The sequence below is a fragment of the Uloborus diversus genome, chromosome 3 (genome assembly GCF_026930045.1).
Source record: "Uloborus diversus isolate 005 chromosome 3, Udiv.v.3.1, whole genome shotgun sequence".
Taxonomy (NCBI): Eukaryota; Metazoa; Arthropoda; class Arachnida; order Araneae; family Uloboridae; genus Uloborus; species Uloborus diversus.
Window position 1 is genome coordinate 141,169,038 of NC_072733.1, and position 20,169 is coordinate 141,189,206.

General features: G+C 33.3%; 1 protein-coding gene across 1 annotated transcript; it reads right to left on the minus strand.

Annotated features, from left to right (window-relative positions):
* Positions 1-65: 65 nt before the first annotated feature.
* Positions 66-17,254, minus strand: LOC129218964 (uncharacterized). Its single transcript, XM_054853284.1, has 3 exons — positions 17,158-17,254; positions 9,809-9,852; positions 66-1,146 (listed from the first exon to the last, which is right to left on the minus strand). The coding sequence occupies exons 1-3, from the start codon at positions 17,252-17,254 to the stop codon at positions 646-648; spliced, it is 642 nt and encodes a 213-aa protein (XP_054709259.1). The 3' UTR covers positions 66-645.
* Between the last annotated feature and the right edge of the window lie 2,915 nt (positions 17,255-20,169).

Sequence of the window (20,169 nt, forward strand, 5' to 3'; positions counted from 1 at the left end):
ACTTTGTAATATTAGAGCACTTGCTCTCTACTGAATATCACGGAAGCAAGACATAAATTAGCTGTCTTTGTTCTCATTTTTTTGCATATTTATCAAAACTTTTCTCTGCAACCCAGGTATTATGTCATTATTGACAAAAAGCATGAATCAATAACTTTTTATCGTTCATCTCATTATTCTTTCCTTGTGACAAAGTAGTAACTTTGAACATTTATTACCGCCTCCCCCCATCACAGATTTTCTTCGCACATTTTAAGGAATTTTTAGCAACAAAACTACGAGTAATACAATGGTTCATATTTAGTTCAAGTGTTTTATCTTACAACAAAACTGCAAAAACAACTGAACATATTTGATAGCATAGCTCATAAAGACAGATCATTTTTGGCACCAGTAGCTCATCTTCGCTTAATCTCACCAGGCGCATATTCTTAAATTAATTTTAATCTTGGCCTTAAATGTTTCGTAAATCCTCGAAAGCACAATCTTCAAAAGATGAAATAGCAGCTTCAGTTTATAATTTTCCGCAAGGATGAAGTCAGGAACTCTGAAGATATCTACATTTAAAACCTTTGCAGTTGTAAGCTATCAATTGAAGAAAGTATTAGTGTGGATGTTAAAATAATCAACGGAAAAACAGCTGTATTAACGTTGTCTAAATGCTGGAGGAAGTGTAACTGCTTTTCCGGGGTTTTCTAAGTGGCCATTTTCTGCGTTTTCCTGGTTTGTGAGATGTGACGTAGACTCATCTTTGCTGTGCAATTCAACCGATTCATTGGATTCATCGCTGCCTCTTGACTGTCGATTTTTCGATTGCAATTCTTCATTTTCTCTCTGTAGGACTTTGACTGGTCCATCGAATTGATCACTGTAATATCGATGAGAGACTGGACAATCGACGTTTTCAGGTCTATCACAGACAAGGAATCTCTGATCAAATACAAGTTCCGGATGGCAGCAGAAGGGATGATCTGTCAGAGTTTGCAGATTGCTTGGAGCGCACAAATGAAAAATATGGCAGCCAGTATCTATATCAGCATAATAACCACCTGCTATCTTGTTTTCGCAAGTGAAGTTTAAAGGAGGAACAGAAGCAAAAAGCTCTTGCTTGGCACATGCTTCCATATACAGCGCTGCTCTTTCCGCCTATATAAAAAAGGACATTATTTAATTTTTATAAATTGCATTGCAAAATTAAAAATGGAAGATCTGTGATGTTAATGATATACTATTTTAACAGACGTATCATTAAAAAAAATCATATAAAAAATATAGTAATATAATAATATAATTTATAAAAAATACAGAGCCGCTTTAATCGTCATAATTTACACGTTTTTTTAAAGAATAACTTCTGCGTGACTGAATGCATTTATTCCAACTTTCTGTTCACTTCATAAAAAATTGTGGACGTTACGTTTGTGAGAGCTGTTCAAAACCGCCACCGCAGAATTTAAACATTCTTTGTTGCTTTCAAAATGTTTGCCTCGTAATGGTTTCTTAAGGTAAGGAAATAGCCAGCAATCACTGATGTAAAATAATCCCTTGATGATAATAGCAGCAGTGTTAATCGTTGTCTCTGTGATGGACGTTGAAGGTTGTTCTTGACGTTCAATATCTGCCCTACTTTGTCCTGCCTTCCTTAAAAGCTTTATGCCAGCCAAAGATACTAAACATTGCTTCATCGTTGAAAACTTCACGTATCATATCAAAGATCTCTGATGTTGATTTTTGCAGATGAAAACAAACTTTAATCGTGTAACTTTGTTCCAACGACGCTTCCATTTTGACAACTGGCTGCGTCTGTAAGGCGCCCGCCATCGGGCTTCCATTCAATTACGTGATACTCTGGAACATGTGTCTGTACGCGCCAACTAACAGTAGCTTTTGTTTATACAAACAACAGACATTTTTTAGGCCACAGAAATTAACATTCCGATGAGTGGTTTCGTAGCAGTAAAATTAGTCTTATTACTTATTGAACAGCCTACGTATATCGAGCAACAAGAACAAATACGACCAAAATGGTATTAAACGTCATTTTTCAAGTTTAAGATCAAATCAGAATCTTCTCGTTGTTCAGTACTTGAACTGTATATTGTTTTATTCAAATCAAATTTTATTTGTGAAAGTCATGATGCGGACAAATATTGATTCGGAACCTGATAAGAAAAGTAGGCACCAATATGGATTATTAGTTATCTTTTACACTTTAAAATCTGCGGAGCAACCATATAAAACATATACCTTTGAGATATAAAGCAAAATTAGAATAAGCAGCGATATACTTGCGCAAATTTTGCAAATTTGTGATTTATAAAGTTGTTCAATTTACTTTTACTGTGGAATAATGTCGCTGTAAATTTACTGTTGAAAAACTTTAATAACTGTGTGAATAAGCACGTTATTTCTAGTTATCACAGAATCAGGGGTTTATTTGCACTTTAATTGCACTCTAAAATGTTGGTGCAACATAACATCAAAAGTAGAGGCAACTACTTTTCATCAAAAGTCAACTTTACAATTATTTTTGATGCGTTGATACACCATAGATAGTTCTTGGTGCAGTCAAACACAAAGGATAACTATATTCTTGGTATAATCACGCACCAGGATTCTTTCTGTATACCATTTTGGTGAACAACAGCTGTAAACATTTTTGGTATTCAGTAACACTAAAATTGAAACTTATTAATACTTATAGAAACGGTCAGAGGCACGAACCCAATATACCACCAAATACAAGGGATACCAAGTCTGTAACTTAAGTTTCTTAAAATGAATAATTTCACATCGCGCTTCCACAAGATGTAAATTCAAAATAAAAAAGTTTTTGACAGTTCAATCCAGTAAGCGTCAAAATATTTTACTAACTTTACAATACATAATATAAACGAAGGAAGTGGTGGGGGAAAGAGGGCGTCAAATAAAATTCCATCCATTGTATTCCAAAGTCATAGTCGGGCTCTGCCTGTAGCATAAGAAAACATGAAAAAATAAAAAAAATGCCTCCGTCGGCGATTGCAGCGCACGAGAATCTAAATCGAGCCCGTTCGTACTTCTTTACGCCCCGATATTTCGCTAACAATGTAATGAAGCATTACAAAGCTCATAAAATGTAATGTCACTAGGTTGAATGTTGAACACGTAATTACAAAAAAAAAAAAAAAAATGCATACCGTCTAATAATTTAGCCCTGTAATTATTAGATGTCATACAGAGTATCAGGCCAAAGACATAGTATTTGGTTATAATTAATATAATATCAATAATTGTAACTGTAATGCATAAAATATTGTGAGATATGAACTCTGTAAATATCAAACAAAAACAATAAATGATTAAGATGTGTAATTGCGGCAAAATGTGCGTATTTAAACCAATTTTATTGTAAAATTAGAGAAAAAAAAAACAATCCTTAAGGTTTTTAGTAGTTTCGAAAATTCCTGATCTGAAATCAGTAGGAAAATCTCTAAAGCGATTTATATAAATCTCTTATCCGACAATAATGAAAATAAATATTTTTCCATCGTAAGTCGTATTATTCCATCGTAACTCAGACTGTGCGAATTATTAAAACAGCAAACAAAGACCAACAAAACAATACCCGCTGTCTTATTATCGTCTGTGGGATTTAGTAGAAAAAAAATTTTGAAAAAAAAATAGAACCGACTTCAAAATTGCTCTAAAAAGTGAAAAAAATTTTATTCTTTAAACACCATTGATAATGCTTTTAAACATAATTTTTGAAGTTGGCGCAAAAACAAAACGTAAAATCCAGTGTAACCATGCTTCGTTCATATTTTTTTTTTCAGAAAAGCATCCAAAGTTAGGTACGAAACATTTATATCGTTATACAAATATGCTGTCATCAATGCATAATGTATGTGATAGGGAAGAAACTGGGCCTGGTTAAATTTATAGTTGTATTTGAGTTATGGCTGTGAATGATTTTATCTATCGTTTTTGCGCCAACTTCAAAAATTATGTTTAAAAGCATTATCGATGGTGTTTAAAGAATGAAATTATTTTTCACTTTTTAGAGCAATTTTGAAGTCGGTTCTATTTTTTTTTTTTTTTTTCAAAATTTTTTTATTTCATTCTTTTTAGTGTAATTGTATGTATTTTAGAAATAGTAAGAAGTTACCATCACATTTTTTTCTTAAAAATGCTCCATACTGAAAAAAAAACTATTGACACGCGTTAAACTTTAAGTGATTGGCACTAAAAACTCTCTGGAAATCATGCGTAGTTAATTTATTTATAACCACTTAAGTATTGCGTTTTTCCTAACTAATTTACATTCCACAGCATCTAAGTTGCTCATGAGCCCCGATCATCTGTTATCGGCATAGATGATAACGATAAAAATACTACAGAGTAGTTGAGTCAAACCTAATGGTAGCATTGTGAAGGCTAAGCAGATCCTAATCACTGCATCACCTCGTTTCCAGGTTAGGTTTACCCCTACTATGGAGCAATAGCACTGAAGAAAGGAAGATTTTGATAATTCACATAGGGTTACTATAAATCAGCAGGGTTACTAAATAAAATTATTTACGCCAAAAATGAGACAACAGCGCCAGATTCCCCATTATCGAAATGTCCCTTGAAGAAATTTGATGCTTGCTTCAGAGAAGCCTTCATTCAAAATTATCATTACAATTACTATTAATGTTACTGTTATAACAATGAGTTTCATATTGTCGCGTAGATGAAGATAGCGAAGACAATGTGAAAGCCAAATGAAGCGAATACTCGTTAGTCTCAACTCGAGATCTTTGTTCAGAACCACGAATGAACGTTACATCTCCTTATATACAACTTGAGAAAGTGCTGGAACTTTCCAGACTTGGAAAGATACAGAAATTAATAGAACATTCGAGAAAATACGGGAAACAGTAGAAACGAAATTTTAGTAAAATTCACTTTGTCCTAGTCGCGATTTGAACCCGGGTCGCTCGTGTGGGAGGCCAGAATTCTACCACTGAGCCACCGTTATCCACGGATGAAAAGTGCGAACTTCGCTACAATATCATTTTAATCATTTAATAGGGAAATTGCATAAAATTTACTGTTTTTTGCCCATAACTTTTTTTCTAAAGAACAAATATGGTCAAGCAAAGTAATGGGACCTAAGATGAGCCATCCCCTATCCACTAAAAAAAGAATCATCAAAATCGGTTCACTAGGTGAGACGCTATGAGTGGACAAACAAAACAAAAAAAAACATACATACGGTATGAACTGATAACCGCCTCCTCTTTGAAGTCGGTTAACAAAATCGGTTCACTAGGTGAGACGCTATGAGTGGCCAAAAAAAAAAAAAAAAAAAACATACATACGGTATGAACTGATAACCGCCTCCTTTTTGAAGTCGGTTAAAAAATATAGTAACTGTTATAGTTATAAGGTAAGCAACATTTCGTTTAATTTTCGAACATTCGAATACGAAATACAGCGATTAAAATGTAAATAAACTCTTGATTGGGTGAGAACTTGAAATGAAGAGATTTTTCACAGAGATTTTCAACACGGTTTTCAATTGAGTGACGTTACGCCACAGTTTTTAAAGTGCGGTGTAGTTTGTATCGACTACCGATAATACAGAATCTTTACGCAATACCTATGCACATCTGACACTCCGCGATTTTTATTTTTTTTTTAATTTTATTTTTTAATTTTTCAGCATGGCTGCGTTCAGAAATAATCCACCGGTTACACCGCGTGGTTAGTCCGGTGTGGTTATGACGTATCTGGAATTTTTCTAGAAAGCCTGGTAGAACATCTGTGTTTACGAACGCTCGTGGTTACACCGCGGTAATTCTAGTTCAGCAGCAAACGATGCTCCAATCAAAGCGTAACTTTGGTGATGGGAAACTCACGTGCGTTACGATCAAAACATGAAACACGACCGAATTGGCCAACACAGACGTTGTGACGTTTGCGATCTCGCTAACCGTTTCCAGACGGCTGTGCGACAGGTTGCTACCAAGTCGACCGCCAGAAAACGACCGCTGCGTTTCCGAACGTGGTTAAGTGACGTCACCGGTTCCAACGCAAGCGTTTCCAAACGCTTGCACCGAGCTGGCACCGAGGCGACCGATCATTGTTTCCGAATGTACCCTATGTTTGTAAAATTTCTGATCACAACGATTGATCATTTCAAACCAACTTAAATTGCCTCGTAGGGCCGTGGTAGCCCGATCGGTAGAGTGTCGGATTCGGGGCCGGAGGGTCCTGAGTTCGAACCTCGATGGTCGAAGATCCACCGTCGTCATTAAAGGGGACTGGACGACGTTAAATATGCTCGTGGTCTCAATGTCCTCCAAGTGAAACGATACCTTTGGGGGTTGCTAGCACCAGGTAGCTATTAGCTCCTGGTCTAGTTCCAAATTCTCATTAACTGTTCGATCCGGTGATGGTGTTACCATCTATCGGTATAAAAAAATAATGGAGGCAAGGCACTTAGTATGCAGTCCTCATCATAAATACAGTTGTAGTCAGTTGTGACTCGGAATCGAAAAAAAAATCGAAAATTGCCTCGTCCAAATGGTGACGGTTTCTGCTCTTTCCCCGAAATGTGACATCATAAGAGGTATTCATGCTTTTAGACGTTTAATAAACATTATTTCGTCTATATAAGATAAATGTGAACTTATTTACTTGACCGTTTTTTGTAATTAAAAATTTTATTGCATTTAATTTGTATATTACACGTGCTATACTTTTGAAATTCTGTTCACTAAGCCTGATTCTGTTCATCGTCATTTCTCTGTAAATTAGAATGATACGAAACAGTTTCTCTCTTTCTTTGCAAAACAGTTTTTATTTCACAGTTCGTTAATTTTCGTTATTGTGCTGCAAAATTGTCATTTCAAAATGTTATAGCATAAAAATATTAAGAGTTTTGACAAATGCATTCGTAAGATCGTTTATTTTTTATTGATGAAAAAATAAGTCTTTGTTTACAATATAGTCCTCAAGAGTTTTAGTTTAAGAGAACACTACAGTAATATCAATGTCTGCTTGAAAATAAAATGCTGTTAAACTCATATTCCTGCGAAACTGTTTGTTGTGTCAGTGCAACAAAAAAAATTTTCAGTAATTCCCTTATTATCAGTTTCTGAATTTTTCCTTATGTGAGAACATGGAATTAAAAAAAAATTCTAATGAAAAGAATACTGCAATAATCACGAAGAATTAAATAAGAAAAAAAAAAGTTTACTAAATTTGTAATTAACTCGGGAAACGTCAAAATGGATATTTCTGGCATCTATACGTTCTTAGGTATATATGCACGTGTGGTCGGGTCGAAAAAAAACTCAACACTCATTCGGGGGTGAGCAAAATGGAAATTAAGGTCGATTTTTGAGTGAAATTTTTTTCGCGAATATACAATACTTCCTTTTTTTGTAAAAGCAAGTAAAAATATAAGAAGCAGATTTGCGTAAGTTGAGATTCATTGAAAGATCAAAGTTAAAAACCTGCAGAATTTTATTTCTAAATTTTGTAAGGCATTTTCAGAAGTAATTAATTGATTTAAAACCAAAAAGTTAACATTTCACTACACTGTTCGTCACCAGTTTGTTTTCAAAAAATAAAATACATGGTGACAGACAGTTGACAGACATGCTGACAGAAAGTCACACATTATCTGATGCTGAAAAAGTGGTGGTGACTTTTTGATTGAAAGCGATTGCGATACATTGCTTCGATTTTTACTTTCTTTTACAAAAAAGGAAGTATTGTATTTGCAAAAAAAAGTCACTCAAAAATCGGCCTTAATTTCCATTTTGCTCACCCCCGAATGAGTATTGAGTTTTTTTTCAACTCGACCACACTTGGATATATGCCTAAGAACGTATAGACATCCGAAGTATCCATTTTGACAACCCCCGAGTTAATTACAACGAGTTTTCTCGTGACGTCCGTATGTACGTATATGTGCGTATGTGTGTATGTACGTATGTGCGTATGTATCTCGCATAACTCAAAAACAGTATGTCCTAGAAAAGTGAAATTTGGTACGTAGACTCCTAGTGGGATCTAGTTGGGCACCTCCCGTTTTGTATGCATTCGGATGTTCCGAAAGGGGTCTTTTACACCTTTTTGAGGTAAAATCATTGTTAATTTCAATTCAAACTCAAGTAGTGTTATTATTAGGCAAACACTTGGCAATATATCCCCAAGATTTTGGTCGCCAACTTGGCGTCTAATTTGGCGTTTTGTTTTTAAAATCTGGTTTTAATTTGGCCAAATTTGGAGAGAAAACGATTGAATGCCATTAAAGCTGCCAATATTGGAAAAATTTATCTGTACAAAAAGTTTTCTTTGCTTCGGTTCGCAAAAAACTTGCGGTGAAAATCTTCTAAGTGTCTCTTTGCTTACTCCTAGGCACTATTATCATTAGATTGGAGTAAAAGGAAGTCATGAGATGCACACATCAGCTCGTTTTTCTTAGTTTTGTACAAGTCATGTAAGTGTAAGTAAAAGTAAACTGTAACTCCCCTATCTGGCATGCTGGAATAGGGCCGGGTTTAATGCTTTCTGTTTATTTCATGCGATCTGATCTCCAGCTTCGGGTTCCTAACTTTCGTAATACATAATGTCTTTGGATAGTGATTAAGTATTGTGCAACTTTTTTATAGAAATTTTTGGTTTATGAAGTAGATGTGTAATCTTTCACAATAGACTAAAGGTTGTAAATTTTTTCACGGCATCAAAAAGGTTATTTTGCGTTACAAATTTAACATAGTGATAGATTTGCACTTGAAGAGGTCGATTAAGCATACTTTTTCTCAAAAGTATAAAAATTGAAATGTCTAATCTAAACGTAATAAAAAGGAATTGAGCAAAAATGAATGCAATGCAAAATGAGAAGCAAAAAATTACCCTTTTTTTTGTACATTGCAAAAAGTATCTAAATTTACATTAAAAGATACTAGGGAAACACGTGAGCGCCTAATTTGATGTAAAATTTGCAGCAATTTTTTGCTTAATGTATTTCACAGCAAATGTGTAGGTTTTTAGAGTAGTTTATGCTGTCAATTGAAGAATTCTTTTATCTGCTTTTTTTCTTCGTTACAAGGGCTTCCTTCATTTTTTTCCTCAGTTACACTAGGTTATTTTTTGAATTATTTGAAGAAATGTCTGACGCACTAAAACATCGCACCTTAATCAAAAGCAATTTGCAGAAGTTGGAGTCAGTAAAATAGGCGTTTTTTTTTTTTTTTTTTACTGAGGAAGGAGGTCGACGTTAAGTAATGAGGAACTATCGTAGCACAATTTCATCAAGCAACTAATATGGAGATTCAACTAATGACTAGCAGTTAAAGAAATCTATTAAAGTGATGTTTGCACTTTCAACAAAAGGAGTTATCATCTATACTTTTACATTAAACAAACTCATACTTGCATCACTTTTTTCAAACGTTCATAGTTTCATATTTCAGAATTCAGAATTTCGATCATATGGATTTTTCATTTATCCCCATTTAGCTCTAAATAAAATATAAAATACTTTTCGAATTTTTCCCATTTAGCTCTAAATAAAATATAAAATACTTTTTTGAATTTTTGCACTGTATTTTTTAAATTTAAGAAGATCGCTAGTTTACATTAGTGTTTCCAACTAGGCATTTATTTGCTTTACAGTGTAGCTTAAGTATAAAAAGCAAGAAATTGAGAACTTTGTTTTAAAAAGCATGTTTAACCAGAACTTTTGCTAAACGGGGCATACAAAAATGTAACATAGGGAAAGATCATATCAGACATTTTAATCTAAATATGAACTGCAGATACTTACACTGCTTGAGGAAGTCGTAGTAAGACCACATATTATCAATATTCCTGCAGGAGAAAAAAAATATTAATGGTTTCTCTGAAAATAGAAATACATATTTCAATAGGTTTTTTCACAATGAATAAATTAAAAGTTTTATTTTGCTTATTATGTTTGTTCGTTTCAAAATGTTGTTCACAATTTGATATTTTTTCGAGCCACATAAGATTCTGTTGAAGTACTTACTAAATTAGGTTTTAATTTTAATTTAATATTTTCCTATAAAAACACTTAATATAAAAACACTTCTATAAAAACACTTTTCAAGATGGATACGCTTTATTATCATGCACATATCACCTCGAAAATGACACTAACAATATTTTAAAATCGTACTTTTTTAATACCGGAATTTTCTTAACCATTTGATTATGTTTTTGTGCACATGTGACGGGGCGCGATTCTTAATTAGTAGTAAGTGTAAAAATAACTTTCAAATATTTGAAGTTTTAGTAGAGAAGGAAGTGATTTGAAATTCAAAGGAAATACTTTAACTAAAAATCAAGCTGAATGCCTTGATGATATTTTGGTATGCTACATTCATGAGCGTTAATTAATTGCCTATTCAAATAATATTAAAAAAAAAAAAAACATTTGCCACCACAATAGTAAGCAGAAGCTGCTTTCTAGAGCACAAATAACAACTTGCATACGCTAATTTGTCGATACAAGCAGCCCTTTTATCATTACACCAGCCACCAGGGCGGCTAAATTAGCCGTCTTCGGTGGCCTCCTCGAGCTCTGAATGTTACTAAAATTGAAGCATAAATATAGTAAATCTCTTCAATCTGCAAAGTGTAAAACTTAACAGAAACAGTAAAATTTAAAGAAGAGTATGACTTAAGAATAGATACAATAATTAAAACTAAAATGGCAAAACTAAATGCAACGTTATTTAGAAAGTTAAACATACATGTAAAACAGTAAATAAATAATTTAAAACTTAAAATTAAAACATACAAATCTTCAACAATGAAAAACGACAACTTCGAAACACAAAAACAAACATAATAATAATAGTAATAATAAATAAAAATAAAAAGTTGCAAATTAACTTTTAACGCTAAAAGCACAGAGAGTCTACAAATTAGAATCAAAGTACTTAAACATTAAAATAGTAACACAAAAATTCAAAGTTGAGCGTAAAACTTGAAAACAAAAATAGAAAGCTCAAAAACAAAATGTAACACACAGTAACCTAATTACACAAAATCTAGCGCAACCATTTAATATACAACGTAAAGTTGTCGAAAAACAATGAACAAAATTTAAAAATTTTAAGGGGAACTCTGTGCCATGACCCTCCCCCCTTACGCTAAACACTAAATACAAAATACAAAACTACACAAAATAATAACTTAAGTTGCTGAACCGTATATTGGACCGTTATATGTTACCGTTTAAGGTCTTAATTTCAAATGCACATAATTTCATATTACGAACTTAGTTTTTGTTTAGTTTAAGACGGTATAGTTGTGCCACTGAAAAATGGTTGATGAACCGAATGTAGAAACAGAAGAATTCATTTTATAGTAAGTAGGATTAGCAAGAACGAGCTGACAGTGAAAACACGTTACTAACTCGTGCGTTCTCGCTGATCTTACTTTTTATAAAATGAAGAAGAGTTCTGTCCATGGGTCCAAGAGTAACATTTTTCCTCAAAATTTTCTCTGTAATGTTAGTTCTGATTCTCCCAAACGTGTTCTGATTGGTTAAGAAATGTTTTAAAATTATATGTCATGCTAATTAAAATTATTATTATTTTTTGGTGATTAAGCAACTTTGATGTGTTATGTGCTTTACTCAACAACTCATTTCCGTCAAGAATCCTGTGTTGTGATTTGTTACGCGTATCCTTCCGAGATGTTCAAATCATTTAACAAAAGCATGATAATGTATTTCGACATAAAAATTGGACAGGAATGTCTCTTTATAGTTAGTTTAGCTTAGTATTGTCTTAAATATAATTTGAAAGCATTTTATTAAATTTTTGCTTATAAGTTAATAAGCTAAAGCTAATCCACGCTCTTGTCCTGTAAAATGAGCTACAGCTCAGCAATTGGTGATGTTCTAACATAGTGAAACTGTACGAATATTATATACTAGCAGAACCCACACGGCGATGCCCGTGCTAAGAGGTTAAAGGAAGTCCGTTGAACAAAAAAAAAAAAAAAATAAATAAAATAAAATAAAAAATAAAAAAAATTACACGCTCCCCCCCCGCCCCTTCTGATGTGAAATGATCATTTTTATTCAACTTAAATGAGTTGAATAAAAATGATCTTTTTATGATCATTTGAAATTTTGGACCCTAAACTTTAATGTCGTCTATCCCCTTCGGAAGACGTTTGGGACCCTTATTTTTGACATTATATTGTTTGCTCTGATGTGTACTATCTCCTTAAAGTTTTGCCCAAGAGTTCAGAAACACCCTGTATAGAGGTAATAGGACATAATTTTGTAAAATTTTTCTACACGTTCGTCAACGTTTGAGTACAAGACACCACTTAGAGTCGGTAAGAATTTTTTTTCTAAAAACTTTAAAAAGGAAGATTTTTGGAGTAAATGTGCTGGGAAGTTGGGGATTTTCAAGGATTTCAAAATCTGTGTCCTCTTTAGAAGTTGTGGGAATATAAACTCCTTGTCATTCTGTTGAATGTAGTACTTGAAACTAAAATCTTCAGACGAAGATTTTGCAAAAAGTTTCTCTTATTTCTTTTCCTTTTTATTCTCTGTCTTTCGCCTTTTTCCTTTGACCTCTTAAAAATTTTGACTAAGACTTTGGTTTGCCATTACATACACAAGTACTGTCAGTATGTCTTCTGCAGAGAGAGAGAGAGAGGGGGGGGGAGGGTATAACAGACCAACACATGCATATAAGACAAAAATGATTCTCCATATGGCCAAAACCCGAAGCTTCTGTGGCGTTTACCTCTAAACATAACCCCCCTCGTTGTAAACCAACGTACATATATTTTCAATATAACATGAAAATATTGCTGTGAAATTGTGCTTGAATAAATCATCGTTGTAATCTGTGGAAAGAATTGGAACGACAAAAGTATATGTTCTGATAAACACCATAAATCTTAAACCGAGAATCGTCGTGAAAAACTCTTCACTTTTTACGACTCAGTCTGAAGAATTCGTAAATTCTAATACGGTAGACTGTTGTGCAGGCCTGTGCCTAGTAAAACTATTTTACTTTGGTATAGAATACGAAAACGTCTGTACATACTTTTGCAGATAATTACAACGTGAGGTTATTTGGCTTTACACGTAGTCTTTTTAATTAGCCAGTTATGTTTCTGGAATGACAAAACTTAATTGCTAGCTCCTCATGGTACAACATTTTTACTTCCTTTTACAAATAAGGAAGTAGTTCCTTTTACAAAAAAGGAAGTAGTGTATTCGCGAAAAAATTTTCACTCAAAAATCGACCTTAATTTCCATTTTGCTCACCTCCGAATTAATGTTGAGTTCTTTTTTTTTTGACTCGACCACTCGTGGAACTTATAGACACGCGAAATACAAATTTTGACGATTCCCGAGTTAGTTACAACGAGTTTTCTCGTGATATCTGTATGTGCGCATGTGCGTATGTATGTCGCATAACTCAAGAACGGTATGTCCTAGGAAGTTGAAATTTGGTATGTAGACTCCTAGTGGAGTCTAGGTGTGCATCTCTCCTTTTGGTTACATTCGGGTGTTTCTAAGGGGATCCTCTACCCCATTTGGGGGGAAACCATTGTTAATTTCGATGTAAACTCAAGTGGTGTTACAATTTGGCGGACACTTGGCGATATATCGCCAGTCTTTTGGTCGCCAAGTTTTGTCGCCAACTTGGAGACAAATTTGGCGGATTTTTTTTTTAAATCTGGTTTCAATTTGGCCACTGTTGGTGATATTTAGAGTGAAAACGATTCAATCACATTAAAATTACCAATAATGAGAAAATCACATTAAATTGGAGTAAAAGGAAGTCATGTTAGGCACAGATTAACCCCTTAAAAAAATAGCAATGAAAAATATCAAAATATACATTGATAGAGAATTCCGTTGATGATTGGAAAGTTTCGTTCCAGGTGAAACAGCGGAACGGCGCGGTACATCGTATTTTGCGGTAGCTTACTACCAAAGTTAATAACGAGCGCGAAGGGACCGTGATGGTGCTCGTTTTAACTGACAAGGAGAGGTTACGGTCTCGGAAATTCAGATCGGGATGAGATTTGGTAGATTAGTAGTATCCTTTAAGGGTACTCTCAGGGTAAAGTAATAAAGCGCACTAGCCATAAAATTCCGAGAAAACAGCCTTTAAAGATTTGCGCGCAACTTATAAACTAGTAGAGATTGTGCGTAAACAAGCGCCTGGTGGTCATGTGGGCAGCGCTCTGGGGTTCCATGCGTCCGATCCGAGTTCAAATCCACTGCAAGTTTCTTTTTTGTTCATTTATAAAGTGACTGTTACAGCTTTGTGCAATTTGAATTGAAGATAATGCGAAATTTTTGAACACGTAAAGCACTTTAATAGAGAAAATGGAGATAAATTAAATCGATACAAGTTAAAATTTGAATTACAACGGCTACAAAATCACTGTAGAGCTTAATTTATAGATGATTTTTAACAATATAGTTGTTATTTATATACATGCACCATAATTATATTTATCATAAAAACATGGAAAACAAAAACTGTTTTGACATCTCTCACAATTTATAAAGGAAGATTGCTTACAGGAACAACTTCTTTGTAAAAGAGTCGTTGGAACATACTTCATTTACATTCAGGAAAATTTCTCTTTTGTCAGAAAGTTTAGAAGTATACCAGGCATCGATTCATTTTATCAAAAATTGGTGATGACAGTTGATGATGGACTATTGATTGTATTTTATGCAGTCTTCACGGGTATTCATTTCTCTATTATTTTCAACGAGATGCGCGCAATTTTGTATACGTTTTATTAAATTCTTTACCTGTCTATAAAAATGGGAGCGAGAAATTGAACTTGATATGATTCTGATGCAATCAAATGATTTTCAGTAAGCAAGCTCTTGTAATAAACGACAGCATCTTTTAATCTCTGCTACAACATTTCACTGTGCAATGAATTTTTATCCATTTTGTTAACAGATTTTATTCGTTTCAGGGTTACTTCAATAACCGACCATTTCGATTCACAATATTTAAAAAACTCAAATCCTTTTTCACGGTATAGAATTTTCCAGTCTAATATACAGCACAGACGATAAATAAATTTAATGATGAAAACAAACATGAACATTGCAGACGATAATTAGATGGAAAATAAAGAGTTGAATATTCAATGTAAAATACAGCAGACGATAAATTTACAAATAACAGAATCAAGGAGCAAAACCATTGCTCGATAAGTGTGGTTAGGGTTTTTAAAATTTGACTACCTGCTTATATGCAATAAAACAACATTCTTCTTACTCATCCACAAAGAAACTGATTATGCATTTATTGCAAAAATCATTTACTTCGTCAAAGTTTATAATATCTAAAAATTTGTAATCACTTGTTTGTGAGAATAGTAAATAGAAATTTAATGTACTATCACACATTAAAAATACATCATATTTTTTAAATTAAGTATTACCTTCAATTCAAACTGCAAAAAACGGTAATAGTCAATTCATAAAATGAACAAAAAAGAAACTTGCAGTGGATTTGAACTCGGATCGGCCGCATGGAACCCCAGAGCGCTGCCCACATGACCACCGGGCGCTTGTTTACGAACAATCTCTACTAGTTTATAAGTTGCGCGTAAATCTTTAAAGGCTGTTTTCTCGGAATTTTATGGATAGTGCGCTTTATTACTTTACCCTGAGAGTACCCTTAAAGGATACTACTAATCTACCAAATCTCATCCCGATCTGAATTTCCGAGACCGTAACCTCTCCTTGTCAAACTAACATGTGTGAAAATTTATTACATTTCCCATAAGTCTTTTTGTGCCTCCTGGGTGATTTTGAAATTTCGATTCTTTTGCCTAGTTATATTCCATGTAGGATTATAACAATAATAAATGTTACTTTGCTCGCTCTTGAACAATTTATCGAAAATCTTGTGCTTAGTGTTCATTTCTACCATTTTAGCTGTGAGAATTCCTGGGAATGCGCAGATGAGAGTCGAGGAATAATTTGCGCTTGTTGAATTCACTACACTAATTCAGTATGGCTTCGATTAGTGTGTGTCCTTTTGTGTGTGTTTTCTTGCCAAGTTGGTGACAAAACTTGGTGACCAAAAGACTGGCGATATATCGCCAAGTGTCCACCAAATTATAACACCACTTAAGTTTACATCGAAAGTAACAATGATTCCCCCCCCCCAAAAAAAGGGGAAAAAGACCCCTTTAGAAACACCCGAATGCAACCAAAAGGGAAGGAGCACAACTAGACCCCACTAGGAGTCTACGTACCAAATTTCAACTTTCTAGGACTTGCTGTTCTTGAGTTATGCGACATACATACGCACATACGTACATACAGACATCACGAGAAAATTCGTTGTGATTAACTCGGGAATCGTCATTATGGATATTTCGCGTGTCCATACGTTCTTAGGCACCTATCCACGTGTGGTCGAGTCGAGGAAAAAAAAAACTCAATATTCATTCGGGAGTGAGTAAAATGGAAATTAAGGTCGATTTTTGATTGAAAACTTTTTCGCGATTCCAATATTTCCTTTTTTGTAAAAGGAAGTAAAAAACAGACATTTTTCTTTTTTCAAACTAGTACCGAAGCATTAACTTCACTCAGGTGACTTAGAAACCTTTGAAGTGCCAAAATTGAAGTTACAAATTTTAAGCGATTCACTGACGCGATAAACACTAAAAAGCAGTTCATTAATATTTGAATTGAAAAAAGAAGAAATGAATATTATATAAATCTCATTCTTTTTCAAATGATCTGACGGGTCAAGGTTACGAGGGGAAAAAGTTAGATGGTTATATATCATTTAACACTTCACGCACAGCCTATGAGAAGTAAGTTCCTTTACGGAGGCCTCTTTGGTAAGAGACAGAAATTTCTGAACTTCGGTTCCAAGCTTTTAAACATCTTTTTCGTAGACAGAAGTATTAAATCAGGGCGGTTTAGTGGTTGCTTTTCCCAATCTCAATGCTTGCTAGTATCCTACTCCGGAATCAAAAGTTTTGTTTGGCAATTGTAAACTACTATTGTTTCCAGTAAGTTAATTCTAAGGCTTTTTAGAAACGTTAGTTCTTTAAAGGAAGTCTTTTGCATAAGGCTTTTTTTCTGTAAGAAACTCAACGGCATGCTACATTTACTATTTCTGGATCTTTGTGCTTCTCTTCCCGGTGGAATTTTGTGATAATCATGGACGAGATAAACATCTCGTTGAGCTAGTGCATCAAATGCTTGCATCAAGTTGTGTTCACCTGTGTTCTGAAATGTGCATATGTGTGTCGAACCTAATTCTATTGGATAAACCTTTTGTATTGTAATCAAATGAACTGTTTTTTGAAGTCATTTTTTTCCTTGCATTTAATCCTGTGGCAATTGCACGTAAGTTTACTTTTCGGTTGTCATACTTCTTCATTTTTAAAATTGCTATCTCGTTACTTATATTTTAGACTCATAGATTTTTATTTTACTTGACTCTCTTTGTTCGGTTTGAATATTGAATGGGAACGTTATTATGGGTATTGTTATTAAAGTATGCTTATAAGTATCTCCATATGATTAACTGTTTTATAGCTTATTTATTTTTAAATGAGCATTAAAGATTATTTTACTGTTAATTATCTCTCCTGGATTCTAAATTTTAGTTTTCAGTAATTAGTTTCTCATTACATTAAAAAAAAATCAAGAATAAATAAGTTTTTTTAGAGCTGTAAGGCTTATTTTTCAAAGAAATCTTAATAATTAGGATGACAGGCAATCTTGTCGATACAGCCAAAGTTTCACTCACAGGGTTATATCCTTAGGTAGCATGACAATCAAAGAAAAATTTTCTTTTTTAGAGATTTAATAACTTTTAGAATTCGGTAAAGCCGCCAAAAAAAAAAAAAAAAAAACCACACAACCAGTTCCAAATTGCAACTGCAGCAGCTAATTTTCAAATCTTGGGACAAAAAGATGTAAATGTTTAAAGTCAGGGACTATTGAGTCCCTAATACCAGTACTAGTTTTAGCACCCCATTTAGGGACGGTTTCCGAACTTTGAGGACGTACGACCACCGTAGTTTAGTTGGATCTTTAACTATGAGCAAAAGGTACCGAGAATGCTCGAAACTATTATTATTTTTAGATCATTGCAAATGTAGCGGCAAATTTTCAAATCTGGGGACAAAAAAATGTAAATTTTTCAAGTTAGGGACTTTTGAGTCCCTAAGAACCAGCACTAATTTTGGGGACATAGAGCTAAAAAATACACATTTGGGAAATGTATTCAAAATTTGAGGAAGTATGGCCGCCCTAGTTTAGCTGGATCTATAATTGTGTCTAAAAGAAACCGAGATACTCGTAGTTTAGTCTTCGAACATCTTGATAGTTCAAAAATTAGCATCTCAAAAGTTGGCGTACTTCTCGGAAAAATTACCAAAATAGAATAATTGATACTGTAAAATCATGTTGCTCAAGTTTTGGTTTAAATTTGATCAAAAAATCCAGCTGAGCCTTGAGCGGACATCATGATATAAATCCATTTGGAAACAATTATACAGAAAGAAAGCTCTTAACGCATTTCATTTTGAATAAAAATTATTCTAAATTCAGTGAATCTAAAAGTTTCCACAATAATTTGCTGATAATTCAAAATCATTTTTTTTGTGTTAAAAGCATCTGTCGATATTCGTGGAGAAGAAGAGGCACGAAATTTTGCCACGTAGTTAGTATATAAAGGCGTGAGGCGTGAACCGGCGCCATTGCTGTTCTTTGTATTCAGTGTATGCTAAGCTGCCTGTTTTCAAGATAATTTTGGAAGTGAAACGCTTAGAAGATGGCTTTTCGATCATACGCAGCATTTTTACTATTACTGTCTGCAAATTACGTTCAATTCAGTAAGTTTCAATAGTTTTTATGTACTTTAGTTCCGGTGTTTGTATGTTTTAATTAATAGTGCGTAGCGATTATTAAAAATAGATGTTTATTTTTCCGTCTTCTTTTGACCTATAACAAGTGATATCATTTGTCAATATTTAAATAAATATCAATTTCTTCATTGATTACAGAAATATTTTATGTTCAGAAATCAAAAGCAGTAATTAAACAAAATATTATATACAGTAAACGAACTTCAACAACGATTCTTTCTTACAACGAACTTCAAGGGAGCAAAAATTTTGTTCGTTGTTATGGGAATTGCATTGCAATGGAATTCAAGCAATGTAATAGCAATTAAAATAAAACTGAAAACTAGTTTTGTTGGAACAGATTTCGTTGTGTTGGTATTCGCTGTAATGAGATACTACATTGTATTTCAATTCTTGTGTAATTTCTTTTTCCCTCATTATTTGACATAGAAGAAGTATTTCTAGCTGTTTTAAAGATTTTAAAACAATTATGTTAAAAAAAGAATATTAAAAAACATTAACTTCCATTTTGAACAATAGCCTATTTAGAAGCTCTCTGATAATACTTTGATGATGTTTTTTTTTTTTTTTTTTTTTCAATTGTAGTTATTTTCTGAGATGAGATTCTCTGAGAGCTCGTGTACATGACGTAATAAAACGCTGTGTTAAATTAAAGGGGGAAAAAGATAGGAAAAAAAATAAATAAAAAATAAAGCACTTGTGTAGCGGAAGAAGAAAAAAAATCAAGGGCAAGAATAAGACTAATTTCACTGAAAGAATCTGTTAAATTATCACAGCTAAAAATAATATTTATGTGTCAGAAGCATTAGATAATTTAACGAGAGTCATAGAAACTAATATTATTTCTATCTTGTGAACTTAAAGCAATACCCTTGTGTTTGGCATAATTTGAAGGAAATGTATTGAAATTCTGGATTGAATAGCTGTTTTTGAGAGATATGCATTAAATTAAGTTTCAAATTCGTGATGAATACGAGAGATTTCTGATTTTTATTTCTCACTTGAAAAATGCTGCTTTTTTATGTATCAAAAACTTAAAAATTTTGTGATTTTCCTTAAAATTCTATTTACAGAGTAAGGCGCATTGTTTTTGATTATATATATACAGAGATGTCTTCATACAAAGATTTTTTCTTATTTTTCAAAATTTAAAAACTTTTCAGAAATTAACTTGTGTCTTCTCTGCTACAAATTTTTAAATAGTTTTTCTTTATTCACAACATAAAAAAGCTTCAAAACTAAATA